Genomic DNA, 21,039 nt, shown 5'->3' with positions numbered 1-21,039 from the left:
AACACCCTGATTCAACCATGACAGAAAAGCCCAACAGAGCGACTTATCGCCAGTAAAATAAATCGCAAAGAATCCACATCTCCACTCAGGGACTACAATTAAGACACAAAAAAAACAATACAATAAAATAAAATAAAAAATAGAATGGCTTTAAAAATATAAATGTGTTTTTTTTGTAATTTATTGCTGCATGGTCTTATTCCATATTTTGTTTAGCTTGTCTTTTTAAAGAAAAGGAATACAAAGATTGTCTTTTCTAAAGAGTGGGGTAGACGAGTATCCCATTATTAGTTTGATGTTGGGTGATTATTATTATTATTTTTTGTTGCTGTTTTTGTGTTGTCTTTTGTCACTTTGTGTTGTTGTGCGTCATGTGAAACGGATACGGATTGTTTTCCAGCATTTTTGCCCACGACATTCATCAAGGATGAAACAGCTTGTCGGCAGCACGAATACGCCAGCACCGTTTTTGATTTGGGAGGATAGTCATTTGACTGGCATCGCTGGACAGCGATTGTGCTTTTTGTTGTTTAGCTTGTCTTTTTATGTTTTTTTTTTTAAAGAAAAGGTATACAAAGTGCCCTTATGTAGTACAGAATATCAGGGCGAAAAAGATTACAGAGAATATCTGAGAAAACCAGAAAATTTGTCCTTTAAAGGAGAATCAAAACAATGGCTTCAGATTGGGAAAATATGCTTTCTTGTTACTCATCCAGTTATGAATATGATTCAAATAGTTCTGAAGATGAAAGCATACATGTTTGCAATTGATTAAAGAAGTCCTTCCGGATCATTTCGAGGTCTGGACACCAAAGTAGCGTCCCGGAAAATGCACAAGATGGCGCCCAAGCTCTGTTGGAAATGGGTTGATTTGTCTGCTGGGAATTTGTGTCAACTAGTATCAAATAGTAGTCTTGGTGCAACACACAACGATTCACCATTGCATTATTTATGTGTTTTCCTTCTAATTTCGCCATTAACATGGATCAACAAGTTTTCAGACCGAATAAAGTACCCAAAATGCATTGTGTGTCGCTTTCTCTGTCAGGGGCGTTCCAGACGTGACGTCACGTCAGGCATCATCATCAACTCGAAAACAAGACTTCCTGAATATTCAGTGAGTCTTAAAATGTAAAATATAGCTATATGCGGTGGAATCTTTGTAAAATAGGCTCAGTAGAAGTCATTTGAAGTGATTTTGCAAATTATGGACACAACTTGTCTGGAGGTGTCGCTTGTCCTTTAAATAGCTTCTTCCCCCTTCGCCATTAACGCTCTAAACGGTAACCCAAATATAACTGTATAGTGCTTTTTTATGCAATTTTGCCTTGCGCAACAACATCCCGTTCTCATCATTGTACTACCAGCTGTGTACTCACTTGAACCACTGTCTGATTGATACTTTGCACATTGTCTCACTAAGGAATTTGATTTGATTCGATTAGCCTTTATTAATGTCCTCCATACTTATTTGTCATGTCTTTTTTTGATGATACTAGTGCAGCGTGTTCTACCGTTGACAAATTCCTTGTGTGTTCTACATACTTGACCAATAAAGATGATTCTGTTTGCATGCGGAAGCCCGGCATGGATTAAAAAAAAAAAAAACGCCAGTAAGGGAAGGATAAACAAAGCGTGTCCTCGTGTGTGTGCGCGGTAACAATATAAAAAAAAAAAAAAAAAAACACCTGTCATTTCCTGAGAGTTATGAAAAAAAGATTGGATTTATCAAGTCTATCTGCAACAAATTTAAGATCGTTCGGGCAAGAAATGGGAACGTAACAGAAAAAAGGCCATTGTGTGTGAATTGCCATCAAAATGGTGCTCCCCTCCCCCGATTGTCTTACCTTGCAGTCAATACTCTCCGTGGCTCCTTGTTGAGCAGTGCGAGAGAAGCCAAAGCAACAAAAAAAAAAAGACAGATGCTTTCAAAAGCATCGGTGAGTGAAAAGTAACAAGGAAAAGTCTTTGAGAGGTTCCGGGGGGACTTGTGGGGGGGGGGTAACACCTGCAGTCATTCATTAAATGAGGGGTACATGGGAATATCAAAGTCATCACTGTTGAAGGAGCTGGGCTGGTCCAGCATGGACAACACGTCCTGAAATGAGAAATGCAAATAGAAGATAAATACAGGTAAAATTCAAGTTACGACCAGGTTATGTTCCAACCAAACGGTCGTAAATCAAACGGTTGTAAGTTGAAATCCATCCAAAATGGCTGACGCGACGTTTACACGACAGAATAGTATACGATGTCAATCTGTTGTTTTAAAGCAACGTTTTCTATTGGATACGATTACAGTAAAGTCTCGTTATATCGATATTCAAGGGAGTCCGAAAAAATATCGATATAACCGGGACTATCGATATTGGATTGGATTGGATTTGCCTTTATTAGTCTCGCAGTGGAGAAATTTACATTTCACAGCAGCAAAGTTATGAAAGAAATGAATCCGAACCTGTTTGCATGTAATTTTCTCCGTGCGTGCATAGAAATAGTATCGATATAACCGGACTATCGATATATCCGATATCGATATAACGAGACTTTACTGTATATACCAATCTGTTTATAGTTCCTGTTTCAGAGACAGTATCTGCACTGTATAACCACTGTATTGAGTGTAGTCACGCAGTAGATTGCTGTGCGAGTGTGTGACTAATTTGTAGTACACGTTGCTGCTGCTTGCGTGTTGTGGTGCCAGGCGTAGAATAAAAAAAAGGGTCTGGCGGTCGTGGTTGTAAGTACGGGTGGTCGTAACTCGCACCGGTCGTAACTCGGATGTTACCTGTACCAGTGGCTAATTTTAATTTTTTTTCCACCGCTGCCAAAATGTACAAACTTCCATCCATCCGGCGCATGGGTGGGCAGAGCGTGTGGACTTGCGTGACTCACAGTAAACATGTCTTGCTGGTTGCCTTGCGCGTGAGGGTGCTGCTCGGCGTTGCTCTGCGAATGTTGTTGCTGGCCCTGCCACTGGGGCCACACTGCCTCCGTTGCCCGGGAGGGGAATTGCGATTGGGAAGCATCTGGAGCGGCAGAAGCAGCTACGTGATTCTTCGTCAAAACAAAAAACAGAGACCGCCGTGAACGTGACCTACCGTAAGCGTTAGCATTGGAACCGGAGCGAGCGTTGATTGGCGGGTAGTTGGCGCCGCTGGTCTGGCTCGGAGCGGCACCTGTGGGCATGGCGCCAAAAGAACTGGAAGAGCCGAATCCTCCCATGGGAGCAAACGGTGGCGACATTGTCTTTGCTGCTTGGGGAGCCACCTGCTAAAAAGTGGGGGAGACGAGTATCCCATTATTAGCTTGATGTTGGGTGATTATTTTGTTCTTTTTGTTGTTTTTGTGTTGTCTTTTGTCACTTTGTGTTGTTGTGCATCATGTGGAACGGATACGGATTGTATTCCAGCATTTTTGCACATGACATTCATCAAGGAGGAAACAGTGCTTGTCGGCAGCACGAATACGCCAGCACCGTTTTTGATTTGGGAGGAATGTTATTTGACAGTCATCGCTGGACAGCGATTGTGCTTCTTTTTGCGGCTGTAAGGTGCAGCATTTTCACAGCTTTGTGTCAGCGCAGAGCGCCGATGTGCAACTGTCACGGCTTGGAATTGAAGTGGATTTACGTGGGATAGGAGACGTGAGACGATCTCTATTCATCAACGGATGCTACGGCTTGTATGGAGCAGACATGCACATTTCACCATGATGTCCCTGATCCACTGGTGAAAATGACACTTTGGTCTTCAATTACAAAAAAAAAAAAAAAAAACTAAAAAAATCGGGGATGGCAAATGAATAAATTAATCGTGAATAATGTACTAATGATACTGTAAATATCTTTGAGATGTTGCTGTTTATACACGATATTAAATGCTGCGGCATTGAAAGCTATATTTTATTGTGTTGTACAGTGATACCTCGGTTTACGAACCCCTTGGCTTACGAACTTTTCGGTTTACGAACGTTACATTTTTGAAAATTTTATCTTGTCATCCGAACTTTACCTTGGCATATGAACTTTTTCCGTACACGGAGCTGCCTCATCGAGTACTTCCAGTTCTTCTAACAACAAAATGGCAGCCAACTGTTATTGTCCTCTATTCCCCACCCCTAGTCTTCGGTTAAAGCCATGTGATTGGTCAAGAACGCAGCAGTGAGGGGGGGGGGGGGTGTTTAAACATTAAAGAGACAGCCAGATGACAGTGAGAGTTTCAACTTTGATAGTTCAAAGGCAGACTGTAAGGTTAAAATATCCCATCAATCAGGTTCCACAAACAACCCGCACAAGCCATCTGTACACTTGATGCAAAAAGCTATCAACCCAGCGAAACAGAACGCAATTGATGAGGAACTAGATACAATTATCAGAGCGAAAGCACCTACAAGGGATCAATCCTCAAGATGGTGAAAGAAGAAGGTTACATTACTCAACAAGTGTTTAATGCTGAGGAAAACGGCCACTCCAGTCCATCAAGCCATCAACGACCATCACAAAGGTAAATAAAACGACTTTATTATCCAGTACAGTTTATTTCTTTAATTATAATACCACAGTGCATTTATTATACATAAAATAAGGTATATTTTATGTAGTTTTAAGGCTTAGAAAATTAAAAAGTAGAAAATTATGTTTTATGGGGACCTGGGAACGGATTATTGTCATTTTAATGGTTTCCTATGGGAAATTAATTTTTGGGATACACACTTTTCGCCTTACACACTCTGTCTGGGAACCAATTAAGTTCGTAAGCAAAGGTATCACCGTATCTCAAAAAGACACAAAAAAATGGTAGGATCAATATTCCACCAGATGGCAGCAAAATCCACAAATATGCAAATGAACACCTGCCAATGTCGGGATGGTGAGGTGGCATGGCGGTGTTACCATACCTGAGTATTAAACTGCGTTCCGCCACCTGCTCCGGGACCAGGCCATCCTCCTGACGGTCCTCCGTGGAGGGGGCTGGCGGTGTTGGAGGGAGTGACAGGCTGTGGGCCTCCATTTTGCCGGGACATCTGGGCCAGCATCTGGCCCGCTGAGTGGGCCGGCTGAGCCATCGGCGGCGCCATTCCGACTGGCCTGTACAAAAAAATAATAATAATCAAAAATAAATGACGTGCATCAGAGAAAACACCAAAAACGGCACGTCAACAATTATAAGAAGGACAAAAAAAAAACAACAACAATAGAGGAATTTGACGATGAAGCCAACACAGTTTTGGCATGGCAGCATCAACAAGCACTGGAAAAATGATGGCGGTTAACCCTCAACAGCTTTTTCGTGGGATCTGTCTTGCAAATGAGAGAACGCAAGTTTTGCTTGCTCTGATCAGTTTGTCAAAATGTAGACGGGCGGGGACCCACTGCAATTTCCACTTTATTCACATTACTCAACATTCTTCAATTTATTAAGCATTTCTCCCTTAATTTCAGATTGGTGTGGGTGAGTTCTTTGTGAAAATAGGATTTAACGCTGTACAACCCAAGAACTCCTTTTCTTCTTCCGGATTTGGCCCCCGGGCCTTGACTTTGACACTAGATGGCCCCAGGTAGGTGTCAGAAGTGGCAATCAGGACTAATAACTCATTCCTGAATGTATTCGGGAATTGAAAAGTGTGATGTGGTTCAGGTTTTGGTTTTTCTTGCTGGAGGTGCAGATAAAGAGCTGGTCAGACCTCTGGCGATGTTTTTTCCCTTCCACGAGGGGGCAGCATATGTCTTTTGTCCATGTTAGCGCTTTGTTACAGCTTCAGCTGTTGCTAAAGTGCTACATAAACCAATATGCATTGTACAGTAAAGTCTCGTTATATCGATATCGGATATATCGATAGTCTCGGTTATATCGATACTATTTCTATGCACGCACGGAGAAAATTACATGCAAACAGGGTCGGATATATCGATAGTCCCGGTTATATCGATATTTTTTCGGACTCCCTTGAATATCGATATAACGAGACTTTACTGTATTTTATTTTGCATAGCCACCCCCATTTCAAGCTCAGATAACTCCAGACCCATATAATTTAGGAATTAACTCTTTTTCTAGTGAAAGAAGAGTCTAAGGTTTTTTACACTGAATTAAATGCATATGTAGTCCTAACACTCTATATTCTGTGGGTCCTGCAATTTGCATTGTCTGTGCAGTGAATGAGTTTAAAAAAAAAGTCTTTGTTATTTGACTAGTAGAATTTATAGGGGCCAAATTTGAGCCCATCAATATCCAACCTGTATGGATCATTGGCGCGACCAGCGTTGAAATTGTTGACAGCGGGGTAGATTTGAGCAGAGGGCGTTGAATTGGCGATCACACCCTTGGTCTGACTGGGCCCCTGGAAGAGGGACGACGGCGAGTACAGGTCTGGCTTTTCCAGGCTCTTGTTGTGGTCCGGTCCGGTCAAAGACACCGACTGCACTGGCATCTAATGACAAATATGATCCCAAAAGTAATTTTTCATTCAGGCGTACTTTATATTGCACGCACAACAAATCCTATTTCATAAAAAAACCGTACCTGTGAGAGCGTGATCGGTCCTGCCTCGTACAGGCTGTCTCTGGCCCCGCCTCCTTCTAGCTCAGCCTGCTGCTGCTGCAATTGCCTGCGAAAGGACGAAACGATGAAATGCCGATTCTAAGTGTCGTCGTAGGAGGCCACCCCGGCGGCGAGTGACAAACAAAATAATAGAATAAAAGAGCCCATCACCGGTCACCATGGCAACAACCCCCCAAAAAATAAAAGGAGACAAGGAGAGTATTTGCTTGATATTCTGCTAGATTTATACGCTGCCTCCATGCAAATGAGACCCGAATAACCTTGTTAAAAGTCAGGCTGGGCAATTACATTGATGGATCAATTTTAACTCATTCACTGCCAGACGATGTGAAAAAATGTGTCCACTCCAGTGCCAGGGTTTTTGTCATTCTCACTTAAATTCCAGGACCGACAGAATATTGAGTTTTAGGACTACATAAATATTCAACGCAGCATAAGAAACCTTAGACTCTCTTCTTTCATTAGAAAAAAAAAAAGTTAATTCCTAAGTTCTATGGGTCTGGAGTTATCTGAGCTTGAAATGGGGGCTGCTGTACAAAATACAAGACAATACATGTTGATTTATATAGTGCTTTAACAACAGCTGAAGCTGCAACAAAGCGCTAACATGGACAAAAGGCAAATGCTGACTCCTCGTGGAAAGGAAAACCATTGGCAGAGGTCTGACCAGCGCTTTATCGGCACTCCCGCAAGAAAAATCAAAACCCAAGAAATTCTTTCGGAGTTCCTTTGGAACAACCACAATATTTTGCAATTTTTTTCCATCAAAAACATGGAATGAACTCATCAAATGTTACTCCGTTCCGTATTTAACTCAATCACTGGCAGACGATGTGCACAAACGTGTCCAATCCAGTGCCAGGGTTTTTGTCATCTCCACACAAATTGCAGGACCCACAGAATATTGAGTGTTAGGATTTAACATGCATTAAATTCAGTGTAAAAAAACCTAAGACGCTCTTGTTTCACTAGAAAAAGAGTTAATCCCTAAATTATATGGGTCTGGAGTTATCTGAGCTTGAAATGGGGGCTGTACAAAATACAAGACATACATATTGATTTATATAGCACTTTAACTGAAGCTGAAACAAAGCGCTAACATGGAAAAAAGTCAAATGCTGCCCCCTCGTGGAAGGGGGGGGGGGGAAAAAAAAAAAAACGCATTTTCAGAGGTCTGACCAGCGCTTTATGGGCACCTCTCCGCAAAGAAAAACCAAAACCCAAACAAATTCAGGAATAGCGCTCCGGGTCATATTTCCAATTCCCGAATAAATTCAGGAATGGCAGTGAATGAGTTCAATTTGGCATTTCATGAAAATATTATTTATTATTGTGTCCAAATATTTGACAAAAAAATCTACGACTAAAGCTCCGTTGCAGGTTTCACCTTTCACTCTTAATATACGTAAAAGGAGCAGCATTTATGTTTACATTGCCTTCAATTTACAGCTTTATGATGACTTCGATCATTCATTGATTGATTTGTATTTTCTGGTGATTATTTCAAAGTAGTTTTAAACATGAGTTTTGGTATTTTCAAACAAATGGAAAAAAAAAAATCGCGTTTTTAATTTATTGTCGTTATTTTTCGTCCTGCTTACCTGCAGAAAAAATATCCTGTGACTAGTAAGTGTCCTTGAGAGTTTTGAAAGGCTCTTAGAAATGAAATGTATTATTATTATAATAATGGCCCAGCCTTCGTTTGAAGTACACCGCGGTCCCCACCTCAAAGCGTTTCCACATGTATTACTGCGAACACCAAAGAATGCCGTCAGGGAGGTAAGCAAGGAACCGAGATGTCCCGAGAGGTCAAGGAAGGGCTACTTTTTCCACCTAGCCTGCTCTCACCTACCTGCTTGCTACCCGCCCCGGGCTAACGACCTCAGGGGGGGTGTTTGAGCCACTCTGACCCATGGTGGGGGGCATCAAAACCCCCGGGGAATGGATGGGGGTGAGGGCGTCCTGAGTGGCATTTCTATTGACGGACCCCACCAAGAGGTGGCATTTCGGGAGACGGGGATCAGTGTGCGGACTGGAGTCATAATGAAACACTTTTTTCTTATATTGTGACAACATTTTCATAAATACATGGAGGATTTAGGGGAGATGAAAATCGTCGAGAAAATCGAAACTGGAAAAACGTGAACTCACTTGACGTTGACATTTGTGCAGATGATGTATTCGATCTCCTCGGAAAATGGATTCTGAAAGGTGAAGCAGCTGGTTCTCATCCAAATCCATTCTCTGGATTTGGAGCGGAACCTAAACATCACGGAAAGTACTTGACCCTTCAGCTTCATCACCTGTGGGACACAAAAGAGTAACATGGTGACATTAATGCAACTGGTAATGAAGAAATAAAATCATATCATTACAATAACATCAGTTTAGTTCGGGGACACCGCAAAAAATGGACAAAATCTGACTTTAATGGACAGTTAGGACGGCGGAAAAAAAATCATTGGCACCTCCTTACCCACTCTCGAGGACTTGCACACTGCAAGAATCGAAACAAGGGCGCGGACAATCCTACTGGACCCTCCGCACCCTGCCCACCACATTTTCCAGTGACTCCCCTCAGGCAGACGCGACCGATCCATGCGCACCAAATCCAGCAGACATTTAAACAGCTTCTTCCCCCAAACCATAAAGTGAAGGAGGTGAAACGACCAACAGGAACGCTACGTCGCCCTGGCCAGGTAACCGACGGTTCAAATTTGCGGAACGGACGGAATAATTTCGCTTTTTTTTGTCCTTTGTCTTGACTTTATTCTTATTTCTTTTTTCCTCTCATCACTTCTTTTTATTTCTTTAGCTATTCAGCTATCTATCCATCCGTCTATCCGTCCATCTAGCTAGCCAGTTACACAGCTGGCTACAACGCTAGCTATCTATTAGCTAGCTAGCTAAGCCAAAGATAGTGACTGTTGGCACCGGGTAGCAAGCACCTCCATCTACAACATTAGTAGCCTGTTCTAAAAAAAAGTGATTTGGCAACATCAATGTCAACAATCTTAGCTACCTAACTAAATATTAATATTTTCATATTCATTCTCATCTGTGGACAGGGGGGGGGCGCGACTGCAACATTTGGCGACTCGCCCAAGAAAGCGAAATAAAATAAATCATTGTCATCATGATTAATTTGTACCATATTGGAACCATGTGGCCTACCATTTCTTACATAATAACAAAGCTGCACGCAAACATGCAACACATGTGATGGGAGACACGAGCGTGGTTGCATGCTCCACTACATTGCAGGGTCGTGTTTCACACATGTGACCTATAAACAAATCACACTGAAGGGCAGAAGGCTTCAGGAAGACACTTTGTCATGTGCATTGGTGGAAAATGAACCTCAGGCTGTGTGTGGCATTATAACAGAACAAGAAAATAAAAAGTGAAAATGTGTATTATGTCAAACGGGTGACCATAAATAAACTTAATTGTGAAAATGATTGGATATATTTTAAACCGTGACAACGTTTAAATGTGCTGCAATTCCCGAATTTATTCGGGAATTTGTTCGGGTTTTGGTTTTTCTTGCAGCAGGGGTGCCGTTAAAGTGCTGGTCAGACCTCTGGAAATGTTTTTCTCTTCCACGAGAATTTCCCTTTTGTCCATGTTAGCGCTTTGTCACAGCTTCAGCTGTAACAAAGCGCTATATAAATAAATATACAGTAAAGTCTCGTTATATCGATATCGGATATATCGATAGTCCCGGTTATATCGATACTATTTCTATGCACGCACGGAGAAAATTACATGCAAACAGGGTCGGATATATCGATAGTCCCGGTTATATCGATATTTTTTCGGACTCCCTTGAATATCGATATAACGAGACTTTACTGTATTTACGTATTGGATTGTATTTTGTACAGCCTCCCCCATTTCAAGGTCAGATAACTCCAGACCCATATAACTTAGGAATTACATTTTTTTTCTGATGAAAGAAGAGAATCTAAGGTTTCTTACGCTGAATTGAATGGATGTAGTCCAAAAGATTCAAAATTCTGTGAGTCCTGGAATTTGAGTGACAGTGACAAAAACCCTGTCACTGGAGTGCACATCGTCTGGCAGTGAATGACTTTATTGGCTGGCGACCATTCCAGGGTGTAAACTGCCCCGCAATCGCTGGCTAAATGAATGGGATGTCTGTTTTTTGGGGGGGGGATTTTATTTACTTATTTATTTATTTTCATACCTGTTGGAAGCTGTCACGAAGCAAGCCCTGGTCTTCGGGATGGGCAAGTTCCAGAATATTTTTTCCCAACAGTTCCTAAAAGACACCATTTATGAAGTCATGCTACGTAATTAAGCGTCTTAAAAAGCAACAACAACAACAAGAGCTGAAGCTCCACAATGAGGCTTCCGAAAAGACACTATTTATGAAATCCTGCTTTGTTAATTAAGCACCTTAATATAATAAGTAAATAAAAAAGAGCTCAACCTCGATAATTAAGCTTCCGAATATTTTTTTCCCAACAGTTCCTAAAAGACACCATTGATTAAATCAGGCGATGCAATTGAGCGCCTTTAAATAAATAAATAAACAAGCAAACAAAGAAACAAACAAATAAATAAACAAACAAACTAATAACAGCTATATAATAAACTATAAATTATAAATATGTAAAATGGGCTCAAGATCTGGAATTAAATTCCAGAATAATTTTCCCCAACAGTTCTTAAAATACACCATTTATGCAATCCTGCTATGTAATTAAGCATCTTTAAATAAAGAAAACAGATTAAAAAAAACACATGCTCCATAATTGAGCTCTTTAACTCATACACTACCATTCACAAATTTATTTGGGAATTGAAATTGAAAAGATGACGTAGAGCGCAGCGCCATTCACGAATTTGTTTTTTCATGCTAGGGTGCCAATAAGGCGATGGCCAGACCTCTAGCGATGTTTTTCCCTTCCACGAGGGGGCAGCATTTACCTTTTTTCCACATTAGCGCTTTGTTCCAGCTTCAGCTGTTGTTAAAGCGCTATATAAACCAATGTCTATGTATTCCATTGTATTTTGGACAGCCGCCCTCATTTCAAGCTCATATAAGTCCAGACCCATTTAACTTAGGAATTAACTCTTTTTTTTTTTCTGATGAAAGAAGAGCGTCTGAGGTTGCTTATGCTGAATTGACTGTTTATGTAGTCCTAAATTCAATATTCCACGGGTCCTGGAATGTAAGTGAAAATGACAAAAACCCTGGCACTGGAGTGGACAAATTTTTGCACATGGTCGGCAGTGAATGAGTTAATTCAAACATAAAACAAAAAAGTGTGAGGGAAGGTGTGTTGGGCGTACCTGAGGCTGGTAACTGACAGCCGCCACGCAGCGGTGGTCCACAAAGGTGAAAACGCCCTGGCAGTTATGGCGTGAAATAAATTCCACCGGAACACTGATGCTGTTAACGTCCGTGTCGCCTGGACAGCAGGTCACCTGAGGCGAAGGGAGGGGGGGGGGGGGGGGCGTTGCATTTTGAAAAAGAAATACGTCGATACGTCCATGGAGGACGGCGTGTATCCAACCTGGAGTCTTCCGATGGCGACGAGACAGAAGCGACTCCCCTGAGTGTTGTCCGCTTCACCGTCTGATATGGAGACGCCTGAAACGCCAAAATGGATGAAATTCATTAGCCCCAAAAAGATCTGCAACACTTCAGCGGCCAAACCACCGTGTTTTACCTGCAGGAGGCCAGGACTTGATGTATCCCGTACAGTGGACCACCACGTACTGAGGCTCGCCTTCCTTTGCTGCACCCAAACCGTTCCTAATTTGAAGAACCGGGGAAAGCAAAAAAAAAAAGGCACATAAATAATCAGGAGTGCTCCATATGCAAGGGATGCATTCATGTGAGCACGATAGCGCGATCGGGTTCTAATTACCTGTTTCTATTCCGAAGGAAGTTTAATCTGTTCATGGACATGGGTTCTACTGGACACGAGCCACATCTGAAATTAGAACAAAAACCACTTTGTGAAGAAATTGTTGCATTCGGGCACAATCGACAATAATAATAATAATAATAATAATAATAATAATAATAATAATAATAATAACACATCATTTATAAGCGCCTTTCAAAACGCTCAAGGTCACTTTTAAGTCACAGGATAATTTTTTCTGTGGGTGAGCAGCCACAGGCTCCAGCGTTCACTTAACCCAAAAGTAACTCAAATAGGCAGAAATCTGGCTAGCTAGTAGATAGCCAGTTGGCTAGCTAACATATAGCCAGCTATCTAGCAAACAGATAGCCAGATAGCTAGCTAACAGATCGCCAGCTAGTGAGCTAACAGATAGACAGCTAGCTAATAGATAACCAGCTAGATATATAATAGATAGCTAGCTAGCTAATAAATATCCAGGTAGATAGCTAATAGATAACCGGCTAGATAGCCATATAATTAATAGATAGCCAGCCAACCAGCCAGCAAGATAGCTAATAGATAGCAAAAAAGTAGCAAATAGATAGCCAGCTAGGTCGCCTGCTAGGTAGTAATAAGACACCTCTTTCTGCATACAAACGATTGTCGGGCTACTATCATCATCCTACTGCTGGCTCGCCTTCTTCACTGTCCTCGTTTTAAATTGCTGCATTCAGGGGCAATCGACAATAATAATTATAATAATACATATTTATAAGCGCCTTTCAAATCTCTCACGGTCACTTTTAATAATAATTATATTTCATTTATAAGCACCTTTCAAAAGAGCAGCGGAAGCCACACGCGCCAGCGTTCACTTAACCCAGAAGTAACTCAAATAGATAGAAAGCTAGCTAATAGATAGCCAATAGATAGCCAGCAAGCTAGCCAGCTAGATAGCCATATAAGTAATAGATAGCCAGTTCGATAGCCAGCCAGCCGGATAGCTAATGGATCGCAAAAAAATATGGCAAATAAATAGTTAGCTAGGTAGCTAGCTAGATAGCCCTCTAGATAGCTTGCTAGGTAGCAATAAGACACCTCATTCTGCATATAAACGATCGTCGGGCTCCCATCGTCATCCTGGCGGAGGACTGCTGGCTCTCCTTCTTCACCGTCCCCGTTTTCAAGTCCAACATCCTCCCTTTTTGAAAGAGTACAAAGCGATTAGCAATCCTTCCAAAACGACAACGTTCACTTTGCCGCGCGCTTCCGATACCCGTGTTGTTATTCTCCGCGGTGGACAACTGCTCCCTCAGCTTCTCCGTGTCGTCGGGGTGCAGCTGGTCGTACAGCGACGAGCCCAACCAGTCGGACTGCGATTGGTTCAGGACGGGCGTCAGCGAATCCGACACGTAAACGATGCGACCTGTCTCGCACGATACCACAAATAGGAATCCGTCCGCCGCCTCCAGGATGAGGTGCTTCAGCTCCTGAAGTCAAACGGCATCGGGTTAAAAGCATTGCGATGTGCGCGGTACAATTCAAGCGTGACATATATTGCGCAAACGGTTGGATTTATAACATGCTGGTGGTGCTTATAAAATACATTGGTGTGATTTGTTCCTGATTGGGGAAACATTTTTTTTTGTTGTGGGCGTGGTTAAGATAGCCAATAAATTAATATCTCAAGGCACTTGGCAGACAAAGCGTGTTTTAAAGACTTGGGACTTTTTCATCTGGATGTGGGGAAACTAATTGGATTGGATGTACCTTTATTCGTCTCGCAGTGGAGAAATTTAGTTATGAAAGGAAGAGGAAAGGAAAGAAAGAAGTAGAAAAACATGGAATGGAGGCTTTTTCGTCTCTATGTTGGGAGGATAATATAGTATAAGAGGCCTTTTCGTCTGTATGTGGGAAAAATAAGATAAGATGAGATAAGTGATTGTTTTCATCTATATTCAGGGAAAATAAGTCAAGATAAAATAAAAGCTGTTTTCATCGGGGAAAATAAGATTAGATAAGATATTTTTTTTCATTCATATGCAAGAAGACATGGTAAAATAAGAGGGGGTCTCATCTCTATTTTGGGAAGATAATATAAGATAATGGGCTTTTTCATCTGTATGTGGGGGAAAAATAGGATGAGATAAATGATTTATTTTCATCCATATGCCAGGAAAATAAGACAAGATAAAATAAGGGCCTTTTTCATCAGGGAAAATAAGATAAGACAAATGATTTTTTTTCATCTATATGCAGGAAGACATGGTAAGATAAAGATGGGGTTTTCATCTCTATTTTTGGGACGTTAATATAAGATAAGGGGCTGTTTCATCTGAATGTGGGGGAAAATAAGATAAGATAAGATACAGTGGGGCCTCGGTTTACGAACACCTTGCCTTACGAATTTTCTCGGTTTACGAATGTTAAATTTATGAAAATTAAAGGACAACCGACATCTCCGGACAAGTTGTGTCCATAATTTGTAAAATGGCTTCAGATGACTTCTACTGAGCGTATTTTACAAAGATTCCACCGCATATAGCTATATTTTACGTTTCAAGACTTGCGCTGAATATTCAGGAAGTCTTGTTTTTGAGTTGGTGATGAGTCCATACGTGACGTCACTAAAGGACCCCCCCCCCCCTTGACTGTAAAAAAGACGCATTGTAGCGGTCCTTCCATCACATCAATGTATTTTGCTGTACTTGTTTGGTCTGGGGACCTCGTGTTGCACCCAAAAGCCGCCAGAAGAGGGCGTCCAAGCGCCATATAAGGAATTTATCAGCCTGTGTAAACGGAGGTGGCCACAGGATGTCGCCATTTTGTGCATCTTTTTTGGGTGAGAGATTTTCCCCCAATGTTGCCTCAAAATGGCACAAATAAATTACTTAATCGACGGCAAACATGTATGCTTTCCTCTTCAGAACTATTTGAATCATATTCATAACTGGATGTGTAACAAGAAAGCATATTCTCCGAATCTGAAGCCATTGTTTTGATTCGCAAGCAATGCAAGACGTCTTTGCGTGACGTCACGAACTGGAGGCGGGACTTTCTGAAAATGCCCAATTCGCAGCTCAATTTTTTGCAGATTTTGGACACTTTAAGTCATTTTTATTGGTGTTTTGCATTTGACTAAAAATATCTTTTGGGTATTTTACATGCTATAAAACGTTTTTCTGATGTCAGTTAAGAAACAAAAAAGTGACGTCGGTTGTCCTTTAAACATACATCCCATACAAAATATAGCACTGAAGCAATTTACAAACAAAGTCACCTTAGGAACGACCGTTCGAAACGTAACTCGGTCGTAAATTGGGGAGCGTATAATATTAGATAAGATGAGATAAAAAAAAGCCTTTATTTGTCTCACAATGGAAAGATTCACAATTCACAGCAGCAAAGTTCTGAAAGGAAGAGGAAATGCGTGAAGAAAAACGCATTCCTGATTGACTCCGCATGGATTCGCAGCCCCGCTATTTCATGGCTTTTTTTTTTTTTGTCCCACTTGGAAACTGGAGCGGACATATTTTTGCACATCATCTGGCAGTGAATGAGTTAATAACCCCCCGAAAAGCGTTTTTACCTGATCGGTGAGAAAAGACGGTTTGTAAGAGCCGTCCGCGTTGGTGTTGCCGCTTCCCCTCAGCGACTTCATGTGCGACACGGCCATTCGCAAGATGGTAAGCTTGTCGGGTTTGCGTGCTAACGCGCTACACGTGGGCACCATATCCGACAACTCCGTGATGTAGGCTGTCATCTTGTTCCGCCTCCTTCGCTCGATCTCGCTGTGGTTCTCCCTGAAGCGGACGGACGGGACAGGAGGAAAAGCCGGATGGAGAAAGCGAGGAAAGAGCTTAAGAGTTCAATGTCATAAATGTGACGGTGGGCCTTCTCTGCGGAAGAGCGTTGCGATGAGGTGAATAAATTGTGATTTGTCCCAAAAATAAAAAAAAAAAAAAATACAAATGAAATTGAGAAAGCGAGTCTGCTCTTTCAATGTGACAACAGAGAGCAAGAGCAGAACAAGAGAAAGAGAGCGCCTGAGGAGAACACACAAAAAAAAAAAACCTTTCGCATGCGATTCAATTCGGAATCCCCTACCTCGCAAAGCGCTCTTTGTCATTGGAGCCTCCAGTGTCGTCGTCGCACCTGACAAAAAGAGGGAAACGGGCAGATCGTCATCAGTTGGCAGCTGTCGCCACGGCGACACGTAACGGGCAACATACGCCCGGCGCGATGAGACTGTAGTACCTGAACAACTTGTTCCCTTCGTCATCGTCAAAATCCGGCCTGTGATCCGAGACATCAAATCAAAGTATTATCGTCACTTTTTGGGGTTCGTTGGGGTACAAATTTAAAGGACAACCGACACCTCCGGACAAGTTGCATCCATAATTTGTAAAATAATCATAATAATAATAATAATACATTTGATTTATAAGCGCCTTTCAAAACTCTCAAGGTCACTTTACAGTCACAGGATAATTTTTTTTCTGCGGGTGAGCACACGCACCAGCGTTCACTCAAACTGGAAGTAACTCAAATAGATAGTAAGCTAATAGCTAGCAAATAGATAGCCAACAGCTTGCGAACAGCCAGGTTATAGCTAGTGAATAGATAGCTATTAGCTCTCTATTCGCTATCTATCAGCTAGCGTATTAGCCAGCGAACAGATAGCTATTAGCCATCGCATCGATAGCCATTAGCGAGCGAATTGATAGCTATTAGCTAGCCATATAGCTAATAGATACATTGGCTAGCTGGTTAGCCAGCTAGATACTGTACTTCAGTCATAACAGTTGGCGCTGAGGTGACTAGTTGAAATTATTCATCAAATTTCAGTGCCTCATATGTCGTGTCCTTCACCAGTTTTGTCGCTTTGCTTACACGGCTCGAATTGATACGGAAGGACTTCTTTAATCGATCGCAAACATTTATGCTTTCCTCTTCAGAACTATTTGAATCATATTCATAACTGGATGAGTAACAAGAAAGGATCTTTTTCCAAATCTGAACTATCTGAAGCCATTTTTTTAGATTCTGGAGCAAGGCAGTTTGTGCAGGAGTATCCTGACGAGATGTCACAAACTGGGGGCGGGACTTACTGAATCTCTCCAGTTTTGAGCTCATTAGTGGCAGTTTTGAGCAATTTTAAGTCATTTTTATTGGTGTTTTGCGTATGACTAAAAATACCAGCCTGCGTGTTTTGGGTATTTTAGATGCGATGAAACGTTTTTCTGATGTCAGTTAGGAAACAAAAAATGGTGTCGGTTGTCCTTTAATCAGGTTGTCAAATCCCAAAATTCAACGGAACAAGATGGAATTTAGAAATGTGCCGCTCACATAAAAATTACGAGTGTGTTATTCAACACTTACGCCGCTCGTCGTTTGCTTCCTTTCGGAACGACAGCCCCGCCACTGGCTTGGGCCCCCTCTGCCACCATGGCCAGATCCGGCGCAGCTAAATCTATTAATAAATAGACAATGGGGAAAACACCATCGGCGCAATCAGTGACAATCAAACATGCGACACCAGAGAGAGAAAAAAAGATAATAATAATAATAGATTTATAACAATAATAATACATTTCATTTATAAGCACCTTTCAAAAGTTTCAAGGTCACTTTACAATCACAGGATAAGTTTTTCTGTGAGTGAGCAGCAGCAGCCACACACGCCAGCGCTCACTCAACCCGGAAGTAACTTAAATTGATAAGAAGATAGCTAGTTAGCCAATCGATAGCCAACAGATACCTAGCTAGATAGCCAGCCATCTAGATAGTGGATAGCTAGCTAGCTAGATAGCTAATAGATAACAAATAGCTCACAAAATGATAATAATAATAATAATAATAATAATAATACATTTCATTTATAAGCAGCTTTCAAAACTCTCAAGGTCACTAAGATAAAGATTCTGATTCTAAGGAATAGAAAATAGCTTGATCTGTTTTCAAATAAAAGAAAATAAATGGCCAAGAATGAAGATACAGTGAAACCTCAGCTCACAAACTTAATTTGTTCACAGAAAGTGTGTGTAAGGCAAAAAGTTCGCCTTCCAAACATTTATTTCCCATAAGAAACCATTCAAATGAGAATAATCCGTTCCCAGGTCCCCATAAAACATAATTTTTCAACGAAATATGCCTTAAAACTACACAAAATAGACCTTATTTTAATGTATAATAAATGTGCTACATACTTGTCAATCGAGATGATTCTGATTCCGATTAATGCGAGCTCCCGCGAGACAGAAACAAGAGGCTCGAGCAGCGGAATGACTGTCAAGTGACAGCGAGAATCGTACACAGAAGTAGCGAGACGTCAAAACCGTCGCAAGGCCACAAACTAGCCATCTAGCGAATAGCTATCTAATAGATAGCCAGCTAGATAGCTAGCCGGATAGTCAGAAAGCTAGTCAATAGCTAGGTAACAGATAGCCACATATTGCGAAAGCAATTAATTGCAAATGGAATGAGCCAAATAATCGGAAACGAATCATTGCTTTTATCAATACCAGGTGGCAAATCATTTGCAATCGCATTGAGCTTAAGGTGCAGAATTCACCAACACCGACTACAACTATGTCCACTTTCAGTTTGCTGTTAGCCGAGTATGACAAGCCTACACAGATCAGTTCCATTGATAGCCAACCTGAGCAGCCAGTTGTATTTTGATCCCTTCAAAAAAAGTGGGTGGTACATATACAAATGTGTCATTCCAACGATTTCATTCGTGAAAGCCTAAAGTCTGCAGTTAATCCATATTATGCTTGTTTTGATGTAAAAATAATTAGTGCCCCCCCCCAAAAAAAAAAAATCACAGCGCAACATTTCGTCCTTGTGGAACTCAACTAGATACAATATACACGTCAACATGTTCTTCACTATAGTCATTTTTGAAAGTTTTTGGGAAACCAAGAAAAAAACGGCAAATTCAAAACAACAACAACAAAAGCTAGTTTCAACCTTTGTGGATTTCAACACACATTGACATATCGCCCCTCCGCCCGCTTCAAAAAACCATTTGAGCAAGCGCAGTGTCATTTCTTAATGATATTATGACAATAAGGTTGAAATAAGGCGAGCAATTGTGCTAGTAGGTACTGACTTGAGCAAGTTAGCTTAGCTCCGAGGCTAGTTTCGGCGCCGCTGTCACGCTATCTTGAGAAAAGTGTCCCGCTTGACGACGTTACAAAACGCGCAGTAATCAACAAACATCTATGTCCGTGCAATATCTGCGTGAGTTACATGCCACTTTACCTTGGTTTGAAGATGACATATCCGTGTGGAGCAACATAAACAAACAACTTCGGGGAAGGGAAAAAAATGGACCCCAATATCCCGTTACTACCTCCCACCCCCTTAGCTATAAGCTAACGTAGCACGACGGCCAAACCCTCAATGGCACGTCCTTAATGTGCACTTAACGGGACGGCGCCATGTTTGGGGCGTTTCTTAGAAGCCCTCAAAGGTTCGGAGGCAAGAAAAAGCCAATCCCGGAGCTCGATTTAAGGTGTTTTCCCGATTTATGTCGGCTTTAGAAGCGAATCTGGCTTCAAGATGGCGCTCCTAGCTTCGCGAGCGACAGGCACACAGTTTTGTTTTTCGCTTTCCCCATTGGACGAGAGGCAAGTGGTTGTTCGTTACGTCAGAGTTAGAAAACCGCGTTAAGATACGCCCCTTCGTCTTAAAGCCATCGTATATGTATTATCAAAACACAATCATTTTTTTTTTATAAAAAGACCACTAAAAGATTCAAATGACAATCATTTTATCAGAACGTATAGGTATGTTCAACTAATTTAGACGGAAGTGCTTCGACAAAGTATTCACAGTGCTTCACATTCGCCATTCCGACCTTTACAGCTTTGGAAAGTATTGTAACGTCCGGTGCTTGTGATTTGCGTGATTGGGGGCTGTACTAGTCGGGGAACGTGACGTCACTGAGAGAAGGGAGGACCCGACAACTAGGAGTCCGCTAGCAGCCTGAGTGATTTTGATTAAGCGTGAGTTGTGGCGGACAATTCCTGTATAAATGTACTGTTTTAAAATTTGTGAAGCAATTAGTGGTTTTACCTGTGAAAAGTGTTATATAAATAAAGCTCAGTTACTAATTGCTACGTTTTTGTTTATTAAAAGACCAACACGCTATACCAGTGGTCTCAAACTCGCGGCCCGCGCGCCAAATGCGGACCCCCGAAAGAATATTTTGCGGCCCGCCTTGATATGAAAGATTAATGTTAGTGCGGCCCGCATGATTGATATGAATGAAACTTGTGTGTGGAGCTGAACAAGTAGGCAAGATAAGCAATGTTTAGGACAGTTAATGTTCAATATTTTCTTTATGTTAAGAAAGTTAAAGGTTAAAGAACTGCGAATACAGACATTTGAAACTTTATTAAAATAGTTTTCCTGTGTTTTTTTCAGTCGTCTGTAACTGCCTTATGATCATTAAATTATTTTATTCATTTATTACTGGTTCTTTTTTTCTTTTTTTCATTTTTCCATGTATTCGTTTAATTTTTTTTGGTGTGTGTGTTAAAAATAAAGATTTTGAGAACATTGGAATGTTTTATCTGTGA

The 21,039-nt window shown here is 41.4% G+C and overlaps 1 protein-coding gene across 5 annotated transcripts; it reads right to left on the bottom strand.

Annotated features, from left to right (window-relative positions):
* Window positions 1–1,870: 1,870 nt before the first annotated feature.
* arnt (aryl hydrocarbon receptor nuclear translocator) lies at window positions 1,871–20,058 on the bottom strand. Of its 5 annotated transcripts, none has more exons than XM_088998181.1 (20): window positions 19,718–20,058; window positions 17,831–17,921; window positions 16,706–16,744; window positions 16,556–16,603; window positions 16,038–16,251; window positions 13,725–13,938; window positions 13,547–13,649; window positions 12,467–12,532; window positions 12,266–12,351; window positions 12,110–12,186; window positions 11,886–12,020; window positions 10,774–10,848; window positions 8,715–8,866; window positions 8,416–8,595; window positions 6,525–6,609; window positions 6,239–6,432; window positions 4,900–5,089; window positions 3,102–3,273; window positions 2,896–3,029; window positions 1,871–2,098 (listed from the first exon to the last, which is right to left on the bottom strand). In XM_088998181.1, the coding sequence occupies exons 1-20, from the start codon at window positions 19,752–19,754 to the stop codon at window positions 2,015–2,017; spliced, it is 2,376 nt and encodes a 791-aa protein (XP_088854307.1). In that variant the 5' UTR covers window positions 19,755–20,058; the 3' UTR covers window positions 1,871–2,014. The 5 variants fall into 5 exon arrangements, with proteins under 5 accessions (XP_088854307.1, XP_088854308.1, XP_088854309.1 ...); XM_088998182.1 differs by having other exon boundaries at window positions 3,102–3,270; XM_088998183.1 differs by having other exon boundaries at window positions 8,416–8,538; window positions 19,718–20,057.
* Between the last annotated feature and the right edge of the window lie 981 nt (window positions 20,059–21,039).

Source organism: Hippocampus bargibanti, linkage group LG06 (genome assembly GCF_051943395.1).
Source record: "Hippocampus bargibanti isolate YZ-2025 linkage group LG06, ASM5194339v1, whole genome shotgun sequence".
NCBI classification, from domain to species: Eukaryota; Metazoa; Chordata; class Actinopteri; order Syngnathiformes; family Syngnathidae; genus Hippocampus; species Hippocampus bargibanti.
Note: the sequence above shows the minus strand (reverse complement) of the source record. Positions and strands in the feature narration are given on the sequence as shown.